At 39.9% G+C, this 17,447-nt stretch overlaps 1 protein-coding gene across 1 annotated transcript; it reads right to left on the bottom strand.

The window, feature by feature from the left end:
- Positions 1-12,724: 12,724 nt before the first annotated feature.
- On the bottom strand, positions 12,725-13,825 carry LOC6529433 (proteasome subunit beta type-5). Its single transcript, XM_002090401.4, has one exon. The coding sequence runs from the start codon at positions 13,688-13,690 to the stop codon at positions 12,842-12,844; it is 849 nt and encodes a 282-aa protein (XP_002090437.2). The 5' UTR covers positions 13,691-13,825; the 3' UTR covers positions 12,725-12,841.
- Positions 13,826-17,447: the final 3,622 nt, after the last annotated feature.

Consider the following 17,447-nt stretch of genomic DNA (forward strand, 5'->3'; position numbering starts at 1 on the left):
CATGTAAGACAAAGCTACACAGACTTAAATGGTATTTGAGGAATTAAAAATTCAATTTATTAAATTTAATAAAAAATCAATGCATTGGTTGTGTAGCAGTCGTTTTCTCAGTGCTGAAAAGTTGCTGCTTGCCAGTCACAAGTGGCAGGTTGCCAGTTGTCGCTGCCGCAAGAAACTGCAGCGGATGTGTGTTCCTGGGGATCAAGGAGGAGCACGTGGTGGAAAGGGGCCTCTAAGCGTTTAGCTTGGCTTTTGCCTCGGTGCGCTGGCCCCGCGGAGCGCATCCAACTTCGAATTGCCGCAATTGCGTGTCGACCACAATCTTAACCAGCCGAAGAAGCGGCTGAAGGAGGCGAAAAACTTTGAGCCAACAAGGGTACACTGAAAGACATATATTCCAATTTAAATTTCGCGCATGATTTGCGACTCAAAGAATATCGCCATTGAGGAGAACTGTAGTCTTATAATCAATTACCGTTCGTTTTTATTTGGTTATCAAAAATGTTGTCACTTAATTTATCTTTGTTTAAAGCCATGTAATTGAACGCGAATGTAAGCTTTCAGTGTCCACTTGAGACTTTGTGGGAATCGGGGTGTTGGCTGAGGTTCCGTCCCCACTTGAAGCTGTTTTCTATATTCTCCTGCCTGTCCCTGTCTGTTTCCTTTTTGTTTTTAATGAATAAGTTGGAACACCTGCTCGTCGTTCGTCTCCTGTCGAGATCTGGTTCTGCTGCTCAAGTGTGACGGCGCTTATGTGTTCTATCTCTGGATCGGACTTGGTCATTGTTAATACCCCTTGACTCAGGTAGAGTACATTCGGCTGGCAAGTAAACTGAAAACAGAAAACTGAAAAAACTTAGTAAATCTGTGCTTTATTGGGATACAAAATATTGTACATTTATAATAGCTTTATTTGAGAAGATTTAACAAGATGCAAAAATAACAGTCATTATGATAATTTTTCTAATGACTCGTAAGAATCGTAACTTTAATATCCCATTCGATATATTACCGCGGAACCGGCTTGTCTGCATTTGATGCTTTAATTATCCAGTTGTTTGTCGAGAAAAGCAAATAGAGTCAGCCAAAGCTAAAGCTGAAACCAAAGACTCAAGACTCAAGGCTTAAGTCAATAAATAACCTGTTTGAATATCATTACGCATAAATCTGAGCCAACGCATAACCCCTGCAATCTTCATTCATTAAATCGGACTCACCTGAAATCGAGAGCCGAGACATTGACACCGGAGGAAAAGGAAATGTGGGGGGAATGGGAGTCAATGCCACGACAAGTGCCGGCCACGTCAAGTGGCAAAATTAAAACCAATTTCCCAGAGACTCTGCCGTATCACTTGCTCATCAGGAAGAAATAAGAGAACCAAGCAGGGAAGAGTCCTCCACACACGAGTGCTGCAATGACGTCGGAAGGGAAACAATGCGAAAGGAGGCCCAAGAGCACAACGAGATAATTGTAATAAAGAAATTCGCAGCATAATTGATGGAGGAGGGGCTCCGTAATTCGGAGTAGCCGGGGAAGTTCACATACTTGAGCAGTGATGATGCATCGACAGTCGTGTAAACCCATCACCAGCCCATGACCCCATAGCCCCTTACCCCCATCATACACAGACACCCCCACATTTTCAGCCGCCCTGAATGCAAATTGCATTTCTCGTTCAAGAGCAAAAAGTAATTTCGATTGCAATTCTTTCTTTGCCACTGGCTGCCGTTGTAAGTGAATTTCATATGAAGGTGGCTCGATTTATATGGCATTACGTAAGATTCAATTTGCCAAAGCTCGTGCAGTGAGAAAAAATTAAATTGCAGTGAAACACCGTTTCTACAAACATTAATTACGCTGTGCAAACAAATATGAGAAAATAAATTTAGCAATACAACATAATCACATAAATGTCAGTTTGGCTTTTAAGTTTTGTTTAAAAAATAAACAAGCTGATAGGTTCTATAAAACACAACATTAAATATTTGTTATTTGCTTTCAAAAGTGTGAGATTAATTAAGTTTGTTATATGTATATATATATTTTTTTTGTGCGCATACGCAGTCCTGCAATTCCCACTTGATAATGAGCTTTCCAAGATATTTAGTAATTGAAGGATGTACCAGTGGTAATTAAAGAGCCGTGCAGTCAATTCAATGTCGGAAATCAAAGCACTTTTACTGTCGCACTCTCCTTAGACAATTATGTGGCACGACATGCACTCTCGGCTCAGCAAGTTTTGTGGCAAATAATTTTCTTCTGCCTGCAGTTTTCATCAGTCTTTTTTATATATACATATAAGTATTTATATAAGTATTTTGAGTTCCTTTTTGCTGCCACTGCAGACATTTTTAATAAGTTGCCTGGCAGCCGTTGCACGTCTCACTTCGGCAACAACAAACAGTGCAGCTGCCAAGTTGAAAATGAAATTCGTGGCACGAATAGATTTCCAAACATATATGAGAACGAAAGAGAGAGCACGTCGGCAATGACAGAAATTCGAAAATGAAGCAATTTACTTGTATATTTGATACAATCCCCCGTCCTCGGACAGTTGTCAGCGATCTAGGAACGCGAACAGGAATGGGGAAAGTGGGGAATGGGAAAATGGGAAAAGGGGCGGCACTGGCCAGTTGGCGGGCTTATTAAGTGGTTTCCCCAGCCGGCCAAACACCCTTCGTGGTCGGATAATTGGCAAAGCCTTCTCTGGATTCCAGCTTAAATACCAGCTTTAATGGCCTGCAAACTGAGTTCAATTATTGTTTGTTGGCTATAATTGCATGCATGCAGGAGAAAGTTCAGTAATCAGTAATCAGTAATAGATTATATTCATCTCTTATTTATCAGCATATCAATGGACACTATTTTAGATTTTCCGGAAAGAGCGAAATTTAATTAAAGTATCTTCAGTACTATTAGAGATCTATTTATGCAGGGTCCGGGATTTTATGACTTCGTATCCAATAACCCAATACGATAGAACAAGGTTTCCGCTCACGCCGCTAAAACTAACCTAACGTGTTGGTCCTTTCCTATGCGGCGACTATTAAAGTTGATGGCATCCAGTCCAAAATGTTGTCACTAAGAGAACAGAAGTGAACCCTTTAGACCGCCACGAGCCAAACTTGTTGAAAGTTTCGGCTGCATGGCCCAAGAAACCAATAAAGAAAACTAAGGGAAAAGTGCCGCAAAAGCTGCCATAGACCTACTGTTACGAGTATATACATCTGCACCATATACAGTATATATGTATACCTTGGGCAATATGGCAGAAGGTTGGCTTAATGGCTCGATGCTGGAGACCGGGTCTTAAAGGATGGCACAAATAATGAAAGCGCGACGCTAATACTACGTGCAAAATGGTTCTGGCTGCACACGCTGCGTATACGTTACGTTGGCGGGCTTATGCAATGCAATTTTCATTTACATAAATTTTGATGTTGTCTCTGCGAATTGCTTGGTGTGCGGGCGTGTCGGTCCCCGAAAAATTAAACAACACAAGTTTTAGCAGGCAAACTTTTACCCAGCTCACAGTCTTTTATGTCAATTTGCTGGGAAATTACCTTTTTGTTAATAGTGGAAGACGCGAACTTCCCGGCGGAGCAAACATTAAAACTAATTCAAATGTTGGAGCGCCACAAACGCTGCAAGCAGCTTAGTGTAGAACAACAATAAATGCTTATTTAACTAATTTTGCAACACGTATGCAAATATTTACAATGCAACAGCTGCATGTTTAGAGAGGGCGGATTTCAACATTTTTTACAGACAACTTTTGATAAGATTATAGATTCACGAAAATTTTCAAAATTACTATGAAATTAACGGAGTTCCGACATTTTTTAATGTATATAAAGACCACCTAGTGGGAGTATTACGAAACTATTTTTAAATATCGATACCAATTGGCAATATTCTGTAGTGTTTATAGTTCTTGACATCGCGGCGATCATACGGACAGACAGAAATGGACAGAACGACTCGGCTCGTGAAACTAATCATTAAGATATAGTATTGGGGCTGAAATGGTTAAATACGCCTTTTTCACCAAATTTATTAAAGTTGTTTATTCCTTAATAGTTAATAAGCCCTTTAAGCAGTATAGTAACCCACTTATGCCATAGGCAACCCTCGCTATTGTGGCTCGCCATAGGATGTCTGGCAAACGACTGCCATTAAAGTCTTTTGTTTAGTTTTTAGCTACTTCCCACGTGAGTTTCCCATTTTCACAGGGCCCACCTCAACGGAAGCCGGAAAACCGCGTGTCGGCTGCGGGTGTGAAAAATAAGAAGAAACTTGGTGGGTGGTGGGGAAAACTTTGCGTCTGACACTTGAGGGTAACACTTAAACGTTTTGCTTTTATGGACACTTTTCAGCTGATTAATTGCCAGCTTCGACTTAATGCCTAATTAGCGTTTGTTTGTCCGCCGATCAACTGAAGACCCGCCATCAACACCTGATATGGGCGCGAAATTTCACACTTTCGATGAGGAAATGCAAAGAGCGAGCGAGACACTTAATTAATCCTTGCTTACTCACAAAAGAAAAGTATATAAAGGCCGGCCGGGCGGAGAAATAATGGAATACTTCAAGTGGGGTATTTTTTCAGCACATAAAAGCCATGCTTTATGTGAAATTGTGTGATTAAGCTTCTGGCAGGACTTCCCTTAAGCCTCCTCCTTGATCGCGTATACGCCATGTTGTGCCTTTGTAAATAAGTGAAGCCTATTAAATGTCTTCGCAGGACACATTTAATTAACAGACACGAACAACTTATAATTGCCACTCACTGAACGTTGCAGTAAGGTAATTGTTTCTTTTCAAGACTGAAATACTGAAAGAATAACTGACTGAGTGACCAACTGCCGTCGCGTGCGAATATAAATATTTTGCAGGCAGAAATATTAATTACCGCAACATGCGATTTTCCACCGCTCTCGGAAGGCAACATGCCATTAAGGGTTTCTGGCTGCCCGAGAGTGCGAAAATGCATCGAACACTTTTCGAGTGGGAAATGCGCTTGTCGCTTTATGTCGGAGAATAATTAAAAAACCACTCCGACAGGGTCGTCCTTTGCATTTTTAAAAACCAATTTGAGCCCTCCGTCCAGGGTCACTAATCAACAAAAGCTATTTATGGCCAGCTTCCACTTGAAGCGTTTTTTCAGGTCAAGGACAAAGCATCGTGGCCAAATGGGCTGCCAAAAAAAAGCGAAACCATGCAGAAAGCACTACCAAACAATGTTCACCACACAGACATAAGAACATAACCAATGTCAGATTGTAGTACAAAAAATGCCTAAGCAACGTATTAATAATAGTTTGCTTGGTCTCTGTTGGGAGGCCAGAATATTTGTATACCCGTTACTCGTAGAGATAGATTCGTTGAAAAGTACCTGTTACATTAGAAGAAAGCGTTTTCGACCATATAAAGTATGAATATTCTTGATCAGGATCAATTCTTGTTAATTTAATTTTTGGTTCTGTGGTTTTAATTTTTCTATCAATTTGCCAGAAAAATGTCAAAAATCAAATTCGAATTCTTGTTCGAGTTTTACTAGAAGGATTAAAAGAAAGGGCTTTGCCAAAACAATTGGACAGCTTTAAAGACCCCCTCGATGTTTGAGATTTTGTTGTTAGTCCTCCCGCGACATGTGAGAGGTTTGGTTATATTATTTATATGTTTAATTGCAATGTTATGGTACTAGTACTGCATGAACGGATTCGTCGTTTTAATAAAACTATTACAAAAAAAACAAAAAAAAAAAGTTGAGTAACGGGTATCTGATAGTCGGGAAATTCGACTATAATGTTCTCTCGTGTTTCTATATATACATATGTATGTTGTTTATTGCTGCCTGCTTTCAGGCGTCGTTGGTCGGTTAAAATCTAATCAAAGCAGCACTACTCCGTAGTGCAAACTTTGCTGTTTGCTTTAATAATTTTAATTAAAAATAAAGCTCTTGTGCAAATAAGGAGCTTGGCCAAAAGGACCGCAATCAAATGCCAAGTGTCCAATTCGCGGGTCAGTGCCGTGAAAGGTCTCTCTGCGTTTGAGAACATGCACTGTTGATTGCAGAAGACCCGAATCGAAATCAAAATCAAAACTAATTAAAAACCGCAACCACTCGAATGCAAACACATCGTCTCTGTCTATGAGTATCCCTAAAATCCATATGTTTCTGGCGCATTTGTGCGGATTTCTAACCCCCTAGCTAATGAAGCGTTCGTGTTGATTATAAAAAGCCAAATTTGTTTGCCATGCACACAAGTAGAAAATGCACACAGTTTTATCCAAATGTAAGTGTTTAATTAAAAGGCCTGCTAATTAGCATGTGGTCAGATAAATGTCCGTTCATAAAGTAGGCTTAATGTTTAAATCGGTATCAAACAAATGATTTGCATAGATTAGGAATACAAAAAACAAAAAATAGAAAATGATTTAAAAAAAAACGGGAGTCCCCAGCTGAATCATGTACATGTACATGTACATACATAATATTATATATTTTTTAGATTCTGTATCTGACTACTCCTTACCAAAACCCATATTCCATTTGAACATTTTAAGGGCGGAGTTTTTGCAGAAGAAACAACCAGCTAACGAAAATATTTAACATAGTAATTTATAATTACTTTTTTCTTTTTAAACTGATAAGATCCCTTCTTCAATTTCAGATGACAACTATTGAAAAAAGGATCTTTTGCATAAGTTTGTCTGACTCTAGCCGCCAAAAATTTCAATAAACATATTCTGCGCTAATACCAACCCAAATCGACGGGTTGCCATCGGGCCCATTTCAATGCCAATTTCCCTTTCATGCACAACTTGGCAGAGCTTATTGCTTTTCACTCTTCATTGCGCATAAATTTAGCATGTACATGTACGCAAGAGGCCAGGGACCTTTCACGACTCCCCAGTTTTTAGGACTCAGTTTGCTTTATTCTATTTTATGAGATTTTTTTCTAGCCTCATTAGAGCTACGCCAACTTCAGCCCCAAATGCAGGTAATCTGCATACAAAGCGCCAGCTCAGCTGCATTGCACACTTTCTGGCGGCGAACACGTTGAACACAAGGAGATATTGTTATAATAGAGACAGAGAAAAAATAGCACGGAGAGCGAAGAGAAAGCGGAAAATGTTAAGGGGAAAGCATAACAGCGGTTAAGGCAAACTAAATGAGACCCACGTAGCGGTAGTGAGCATGAAATTATGCATATGTGTGCCGCGCTTTTCCAACCGCTTTTCCACTTTTCCCGCTGCGGCAAGGTAAAGCATTGCAAACGGAAATAATTCAAGTGCAATGCAAATCATGGCCCACCACGCGCAGGTAATTGTGTGCTTACCCAATGACGAGCGTTAGCAGGAAGTCCTGGCAATGCCAATGGCAATGCCAATGCCAGGAGCAGAGCAATCCGGACGAAAAACGGAAGACGGGCAAACTGGCAGATGGACAAAAAGCCAGATAAAAGGGCGGAGGATTGGAGAAAGGACTCGCCCCGGAGAAAGTGTTTAATCGAAAAGAGCAAACACATTTCAGGTCTCAAAGCCAGTAGTGTGCCAACGAATTTCCAGGCCTTCTATATGCGAAAAGGAAAAATTAAAAAGGCGATGATCGCAAAAGAACAAAATGCAATTACAAATTTCTATTTTACAAGCTCAATCAGAACATATTGAAATATATGTAAGAAATAACTCAAAAAACAAGGTCAGGGCCAATGAAATATAATATAAGCTAATCTTAGCTTTAAAGTAGTTTTACTTTGAATAGGCACTTAGGAACACAATTTTTTTGCTTGTATCTGATTGGAATCATCAATCGAGCTGCCTGTGTTGGCATAACTTGGCATAATAAATCGACAAAAATCCGAATGCATCGCTCAAATATTAGAGCGTTTATATATGCGATCCGAATTCCCCGACTTCCGCAGACCAACCTTATCTGAACGCTGCAGTTTGAGGCGAGCAAACTTTGTTCCATTTAATTCAATTCAATCCTTGAGAGTTCAACGAATGCGAGTGAAGAAAAAGGAAACGGCGAAGCAGCGAACATTTATTTGGAAAATAAATAAATAGACAGGCTAAGGGGATGGGGGAGCCAAGAGATAGTGAAGTATAAACAAACCGACAGCCGGACAAACAAACTTTTCCGAGAGCATAAAAATGGTGTAAAAAGTACTGCGCCAAGGAAAATCGAAAATGCGCCACATTTGCCCAGCCAGAACATCTATCAAATTTTGCGTTTATTTTCACCCATTCAGGAAAATCAAATGAAATGTGTGAACCAAACCAGATAAAACTACTGGAGAAATACACATACGTGCTTAAAATGTAGTTGAAATCCTATTTCCATGTCCGTGCATCCTTTGGCTCGGTGGCAGGTCCTTTTCTTAAGTGGATTCCAATGGTAGCTTTTTGGCTTTCGGTGATTTGCAAAAGGGGTCTCTGAATAATCGTCCAACTGACGTTTCAAATGGAAACCAGTCCAGAAACCAGAAAAAATCCATAGGTGAATGAGGAAAGTCCCAGCAGACCAAAAAGTATCATTCTTAGAAGTTTTCATTTTATTTCATTTAATTTCCTTTCAGTGCTCATCATTTACAATAATGTCTACGTAAAATTAACATAAATTTGCGATTTTCCAGTAGCTTAGGCGAGTTTTTCACATCAACAATCAGAGCATTGCCATAGAGTCAGGAAAACAAATAAAAAGACAAAAGAAAAGCTGCAAAGTAGGATGAATAAAAAAGCGCGAAATATGCTAAAGTTGACAGCTTAGGGCCTTTTAGAGTCGTGGCGGCGTCAGATGAATGGTAACAACCTCGAGTTGTCAGGACTTATGTTCTTAAGGTAAAGTGACCTGGCTAGAACTGAATCGGTAATCGAAAAGTGCAACGCCTTTAATGAGGAAATCTGTTAATTTGAATCCTTGGGCAGTAATTGAAATTCAATTTATCAGCGCCTTAGAGCAATAACCAATTTCAATTGATGATTATTCAGACAGCTAAGTGACAAATTTGTTTACGTTTAAGCATGTGGAAAATGCAAAACTCAAGCTCAATGCTCATATCAAAATTGTTTGCCGTAGCCCAACTTTAAGTGCTTAACGGCAAGCTCAATAAATTTCCCAACTTACACCGAAATAAGTTTTGCCAAGAGCTCGGAAAGTTTTCTGTTTTTTTATCCCCTCTCGAAAGAGAAAATAATTTTGAGTGTGCTAGAAACAAAATTACCAAATTTGCCTCTCCGGCAAACAAACGAAAAACGTGAGGATCTGGAAATCACTCTTTACACTCTACACATACGAGTACAGTTCGCAGTTATATGTAACTACATTGTAACGACTGCCCTGGGAATCCCCCTACGTACCATAATCTTCATGTCTGTTTGCAACTGTTTGCGCTGACAGCTCGGGTTGGTTTTCTGGGCAGTGTTTTTGGGTGGGTGGGTTCCTTCTCGGGATTGCGTTAGGATGCGATGCACTCCCCTTTGTTCGCTTGCAGCGTGAAAATTGCACAAGATTGCATGTGCTCCTGCCCGAAAATATTTATATTTATAATATTTTTTGTAGCTGTCATTTGTCCGTGTATCTGCTGTGTGTTGGGGTCTGTTTTTTTATTCGTGTTTTTGGGCTAACACAAATTACGGTTTGCGGAGTGTTGCTGAGAGGCGGCATTGCCTGCGGTTGGCAGGAGCTAATAAATCAGAAAATATAAAATTCTATTTGTTCCATATCAAACCCAAAGTAGGCCAGTGTGGGAGAAACTTAATTGGAGTTTCAACTGGTGTTGAGTCGGAGTTACTTTAAAATATGTGTTTTTTTTGCTTAAGCTCTAAGATATTGATCCATACATATAAATTCTTTCAGCTCTATTTTTACCTATAAAAATGCTACCAAATTACACCCTCCTGCTCAAAGGATCTTCGTAACCATCAAAAAACACAGCTTTCAATTTACGAATAACCGTTCAATCATCGCGGCTAATCAAGTGTTTCAAACAGGGAGCGAACGCCAAATGGAAATTGTTGCCTCCAGTGGCAGCTTTGGGTCCAACTTCCCCCATGCAGAAGGTCCCATAAATCACTTGCAAATTACCAGGGAATCGGGAAATCGGGGAATCCCAGGAAGGAGGTGGCGTTGGCCAAGAGAATCCATCCAGGCCACAGCCATTTCTCAGTGCCTATAATAAGCAAGTGAATGCGAATGTGGCTATGAATGTGACTGTGAATGCACAATTATGGTCGCTTCGTTGGTCGTAAAACAAGAAGGGATCCGCTGCCCTTTGACCCGCCTCCTAGCCATTCCTGAATCCATCCTCTTTCACCCAGTTTTCTCCTAACCTTCTACCTACCCCGCTGCCGACTTTGTCATGGTTGCCTTTGCCTCCAGTTGCACAGGCAAAGTCAGCGGCAGCGACATCAATAAAATAAACACTGACAGCGGGTGGCAGAGGGTGGTGGGTTGGTGTGGGCGGTGGGTCGGAAATCAGTGGGTGGTGCTTTCAGGAAGGCCGAGCAGGCTGGGCCAACACAATTGAACACGCGACATTTGGCCAGTGCTTGCTGTTTCCACGATGTTGTCTTCACTGTCGTCGTCTCCACTTTGACTTTTATCTATTGACATAATATTTTTTTATGCTCCTGCAGCTGGAGGCGCTGGTTTTTTTGGAGGCGTGTCAAGTATTGGTGGCGGTGACTCACTGAAATAAGATTTTACATGTAAGCTCAGACAAAATAACATATAATACACCAAACGTAATCATAATTCATTTCAAGAATGAAATTAACATTACTTTATATCTTTAAAAAATTAGGGATACGAAAACAATTTGAAAATATTTACATCTCATGTTTAAATAAGCTCCCGATTCTGTCCAGTGCAGCGCTTTGGTTTTCGCACTTCAGTCACCAAGTCACTCAACGAGTCCCTTAATCCAATGGCTTTGTGTCGGCGGCTTGCCTAGATTTAAGAGTCACATTTGCAGCATAGTAAAAGTGAAGATCCAATGTCATTAGGCTTAGAAAAGGAGATGGAAAACAGATTAAAGAGACTGAGAATGAATTTAAAAGTGAGTTTCAATCCTATTTCCCTACATTTATATGCAAAAAAAGGGAACTGCACAAAAAAATTCTTTAATTTTTTGAGTTCTGCAAATTTCTATTGTTCCATCTTTTTTAACCCTTGGGATCCGTACCTGGGCTCGTTTTGATTGCACCCCATAGAAATAACGAGGTGCCCACGTGCTCCCATTCTCGGGACTCTCCGAACCATTCTTTCAAATAGCTGCGCTTTTTATAACCCACACATCCGGCGAGTGGTGGAGATATCTCAGGCCATGTCCGTTTATGCATGTGTTAAATAAAGTATCCGCCGGCCATTGTAGGTTATGCCCAGTTCAACCGAGCCGCTGACATTTATTGCTTGTTTCAAAATGGGTTAGGAAGTTGAGAAGGGAGCAAAAGGACCGAATGACAACATTTATTACGGGCCGGGCACATAAAACACGACCAGCGGAGTTTATAGTTAAGCCGGTTTAAATCCGCCTTCTAGTCCAAAAGATAATGATAAACGTTCTTTTCAGGTAAGATACTAATTAGGGTACCAAATGTGCATCATCACACTTAGAAAAGTAGTTCTCCTGCTCTTATCTAAAAAATTTTGGAAATAACTTAATAACCATTAAGTGGTAAAAGGGTATGTGAAAAAAGTAAGTTCTATTTTAAAATAACCTATAATGTTAGAATGATTTAGTTAAACTCTATTTTGCAAAAGTTAAATGAAAGGTTTCTGTGTTCAGTAAATGTAATGCTTTTCTTGGTGATTAAAATTAATAAACTCCTCGAGCTTGCATTGTTATCTTTTATTCTTGTGGCAGAAAAAATCTCTTGCCTGAAACTTCATTTTTCAATTTGATGTGTAGCATTTAAATTGGTTTTATTTAGTTACGTATTTTTATGCAGAGAACTTTTGCAAATAAACCCATTTTATCGCGCCGGTGGGATTTGTAATCCACACAAGCGTTATAAGTGCTCCACAGATCTGCGTCCCAATCCCAAAAACCTGGAAAATATCTGGAAAAAAAATCGAAAGGGAGAGAAAAGAAATAAAGAGTTTCAGGGCCTTTTGGTCCTATCCTCGCAGCATTTCAAATTAAAAGCACTCGCCGCGTTTTATTGCTGTGCCTGCATTTTTCCGTACTTTTCCTGCTGCCGTTTTCTCGTGTTGGACATTCAAATTTGTATGTCCATTTCGCCTTATTTCACACTTTCTTGTTTATTATTGCTGCTGTTGGCCGGGTCGAGAAGCATGAAGCGGGAAAAATTTAAGTATTCGAACCCTTTTTCACTCCACGCCTTCTATGCCCAAATAATGCTGTTGCCATTGATTTATTCAGGGACTTTTGTTAACTCTTTTTGGTGTATGCTCCTGTCCTTTATGCGACTTAAACGCCAACTTAATTGTTGTGCCAATGCCCAGAAAGGAGGCAATTTACTTATTTTATGTTCTCCTTATTGGGGGCGAGACCCAACCTTGCATATCAGAAATAAAAAGTGAAAAAGAATCGGAGCATTCCATTAGGTCACTTAATTTAGCGCAAAATGATTAGCGACTAGCATTTTTAATGGTCGTAAGGGTTAAAATTTTCCAAGCGCATTAAAATTGGATGAACATTTAACAGAACAGTAAACAGAAGGCGCACTAATTAAAAACGTGTAGGCAAATTAGAAAATAAATAAGTCAACAACATTTATTGGATGGTGTTAATTTGGTAAAATGCAAAAGTCTTTGTTCTTAACGTGATGTTTTCGTTTCAGTTACACGATGATTGCTTAAAGATTTTAATCTTCAGAAGCTTGTTGATTCTTCCCACCTCCTGAGTACTTCCCATGCAGTTCCTGGCAGTCTTTATTGGCCACATTTCTCCAGTTGTCTTGATCTATGTGATACAGTCTCACCAAGCCTCCGGAAAATATATCTCTCATGGTGGCATGATACACTGCGCGAAAGGCCAGGTCGTAGGCCTCATTATCACTGAGATCCAAGCGGTAGTCGGTGTCCAAAATTCCCAGGGCATTGGAGGCTCCACTGCCCACGGCGAAAACTTTCCCATGGAGCCGCAGGCCGTCGGAGTCCACGTATACCAAACTGGATCCTTCGGGCGACCAACCGGCCAACATCATTCCCATGCAGAGACCCATTCCCTTGTACTCCGCAGCCACGTTGCAGATAAATCTGGCGGCAGACCGGACAGGTAGTCTCTCCTTATAGCGAAGCTCGTGCAGTCGGCACTCCCTGGTCAAAGCTCGATCCCAGTAGGTGCAATCCGCGGCACCACCTGCCATAGTACCCAGCATATACTGGATCACCTGCACCACTTTCTGCAAGCTCTGGGATCCAATAAACTTGCCCGACGTGGTTCTGGAATCCACACACAGGATAATGCCACCCTGGTAAACAAAACCCACCGTGGTGGTTCCGTGGTCGCAATCCATTTGCACTTCACTTTGGGCACTCAGTTTATTGACACTTTCCCGAGGATTTTCAAATGGCGGAGCCATTATGGTGAGGGGATTATCCATGTTACTTGATGCGAGTCTGATTTCTTCAATTGTTTGCTTTGAGGTGTGGGATCCAAAGCTTCTCATAAATGGCACCTTATCCATCCCACAAATGCTTTCTAAGGCCATAGTGAGAGCCACAAGCGTCACAAAGCGCTTGTACAAATTATTATATTTAAAGATTAAATGCAGTGGCTTAAGCCTTAGGTATACACAATGTTATGTTGAATTCCTTCATTTCTGACTAATCTTTCCTGGCATACATGAAATAAGTTATATTTGAGGACCAAGGCCCAAAAAAATATCTATGTTTTCAGTCGAGAGTATCTAAACAAGTAGAACCATTAACAATAGTAGAAGTTCTCTAAGAAAATCATGAACCCAAAAAATACAAAAATAACTGCAAAATTAAGCGATATATAATTTGGCATATATAACAAAAGAGAACGCTATAGTCGAGTTCCCGACTATCTGATACCCGTTACTCAGCTGGTGGAAGTGCGAAGGAGAGTCTTGAACACTGACATTTGTGGGCGTTAGGGTGGGCGTGGCAAAAAGTTTTTTTGCAAATCGATAGAAATTTACAAGACTAATACAAAAATGAAAAAATATCAAAACATTTTTTAAAAGTGTGGGCGTGGCAGCTTTGGGCGGTTTGTGCGCGTTAGAGTGGGCGTGGCAAAAAGTTTTTTGGCAAATCGATAGAAATTTAAAAGACCAATATAAAAATGAAAATATATCAAAACATTTTTCAAAAGTGTGGGCGTGGCAGCTTTGGGCGGTTTGTGGGCGTTAGAGTGGGCGTGGCAACATGAATCGACAAACTTGCGCTGTTTCTATGTCTTGGGAGTCTGTATGCTTAATCTCAACTTTCTAGCTTTTGTAGTTCCTGAGATCTCGACGTTCATACAGACAGACGGACAGACGGACGGACGGACAGACGGACAGACGGACGGACAGACGGACATGGCCAGATCGACTTGGCTATAGATCCTGATCAAGAATATATATACTTTATATGGTCGGAAACGCTTCCTTCTGCCTGTTACATACTTTTCAACGAATCTAGTATACCCTTTTACTCTACGAGTAACGGGTATAAAAACGTTTATGCTCTATAAATGCTAGATTATCCAAATTTGTTCGGAATTTTTTTTGTTATCGCTTACCCAAAAGAGAAAAAACGTGGTTTAGGGAAAATTACATTTAAAGTTCGCGGTTATGAAAAAAGACTGGCTCGGCGCCAGTATGGCTCGGATGGCATCTCTTCCACAACTTCGAAAATTAGCTTTTGAAACGTTTACACGATGAAGCCAACTAAGGGCAACCAGTTCCATTTCTGGAGATCCTCTTCCCAAAGTTAATTTATTATTAAGATGATACCGCCTGGGATAGCAGATATGCCCCAAACAAAGATACTGCAAAACAGAAACTGATGGCGATGTTCTGGGCGACCGAGCCCTGTGATTTGCTTCCATAAACAAAAGCTAATTACAGAGAGCCAAACAGAAGAGGCAAAGTCAAAGAAGTAAGAGATATAACCTGTAGAACACAAATTCAGTAAAAATAAAGGTAAAATTTATTTTTGATGTTTCTTATATATTTAAATATATTAAATCACTAACATGCCAGTGAGCAGAAGTCATCAATCCATCTTAATTTATCTATAAGCCAGATCAGGTATGTAAGAAATATGCAACTCACTAGGCACATTCCAAAGACATTTCGTAGTTCTTTTACGAAAAGATAAATGCCGATTGTGAAGATATTACATATAAGAGAAACTGATGTGACTAAAAAAACTATGAGACTTAAAGGAAAGTTGTCTTTATAGACATGCCCTTACGCTCATAAGTTCCTGGTATCTTTAATAATGACCACTCGTGTAAAAGAATCCATATGGTTTCTGGGAAGTCCGAATAAATCTGATGGGGATAGAAACAGTATTCCTCTTTGGACTTGAGCCTCTTGTCGGAGTGAATATATATGGTTCCGTTCTGAAATTAATCGGAATTATTCTGTTCTGTCTAATAGACAGAAATATATAGCATATATCTGGGTTATACCTTGTACAACGTGTACTCATCTCTGGTCAGACCGCTTTGAGCGGTTTGTGGGCGTTAGAGTGGGCGTGGCAAAAAGTTTTTTTGCAAATCGATAGAAATTTGCAAGGCCAATACAAAAATGAAAAAATATTAAAACATTTTTCAAAAGTGTGGGCGTGACAGTTTTGGGCGGTTTGTGGGCGTTAGAGTGGGCGTGGCAACATGATTCGACAAACTTGCGCTGCGTCTATGTCCCTGGAGTCTGCATTCCTAATCTCAACTTTCTAGCTTTTGTAGTTCCTGAGATCTCGACGTTCATACGGACGGACAGACGGACAGACGGACGGACAGACGGACATGGCCAAATCGACTCGGCTATTGATCCTGATCAAGAATATATATACTTTATATGGTCGGAAACGCTTCCTTCTGCCTGTTACATACTTTTCAACGAATCTAGTATAACCTTTTACTCTACGAGTAACGGGTATAAAAATATGCCAAATATAGAGCAATATATTTACGAAACCACCTAAGCGGAACTCAATAAAAGCACGCAAACAATTTTGTGTTTACAATATCCTCGTGATAAATTCACGCTGCTGGATTGTATTTTTTTCGATCGGTTTTGGAAGCATTTACCATGTGCAGATTAAAAATATGTTTATGAGTTTTTCGCATTTTATGAGGTTTCCAGGATATGCCCAAGAAATGGAAGTCGAAAATTGAATATTAAATAACCTCAAGCCATAAACAGAATTACAAGGCGTGCGAATGTTGTGTAGTTGGATGTGTAAATTGTTTATGATATTAATATCCGTTTATTTGTGCAATCATTTAAAAAGGATTACACGATTAGCTTGGGACGGCGGACATTTATAAACGCTTGAGGCGATGCGGAAATTGTCATTTATATTAATTTTCCTGGATAATACATAAGTTAAGTAGCTGCCAAGGTGGATTAAATGATAGCCAGCGTTGAAGGGGAAACGCTATGTTATGCATTAAATTTAATTTTCGTTAATCGTAAAGTAATAAGGTAAACTAGATTCGTTGATTAGTATATAACAGGTAGAATGAATCCTTTCCGACCATATAAAAGTGTATATGCGGACAAGGGTTCCATACTCCTACAATGACGTTGTATTATTATAAATGTTTATTTTATTATTAATATTTAGCAAAACATGTGTGAGTGGTATTATACTTTTATGAATTTACAAAGGGGTGACCATTTTATGTGTTACACTTGAAATCTCAGCAACGACTGGACTCGTTAATTACATCGATCTCACGTTCTTAATAGCGATGACTGCTTCGTCTCTCTGTCCTTCTTGCTCTTCTTACTTTTTTCTGAATTCTGCATATATATTCTTAGTCAGGATCTTTAGCCGAGTCGACCTGGCCATGTCTGTTAGTCTGTCCGTATGAAAATCGAGATCTCAGAAACTATAAAAGCTAGGAACTTGAACTGATGTTTATTAAAGCTGTTACCCGTAAAGTAAAAGGGACTCCAGAGATATAGACAAGGCGCAAGTTTGTCGATTTATGTTGCCACGACCACTCTAATATTAGTCTTGTACATTTCTATTGGTTTTTTATACCCGTTACTCGTAGAGTAAAAGGGTACACTAGATTCGTTGAAAAGTATGCAACAGGCAGAAGGAAGCGTTTCCGACCATATAAAGTATATATATATTGTTGATCAGGATCAATAGACGAGTCGATCTGGCCATGTCCGTCTGTCCGTCCGTCTGTCTGTCCGTATGAGATCTCTACTATAGCGTTATCTCTTGTTGTATTATTAGTCTTGCCAATTTCTATCGGAATACCAAAAACAT

The sequence above is a fragment of the Drosophila yakuba genome, chromosome 2R (genome assembly GCF_016746365.2).
Source record: "Drosophila yakuba strain Tai18E2 chromosome 2R, Prin_Dyak_Tai18E2_2.1, whole genome shotgun sequence".
Taxonomy (NCBI): domain Eukaryota; kingdom Metazoa; phylum Arthropoda; class Insecta; order Diptera; family Drosophilidae; genus Drosophila; species Drosophila yakuba.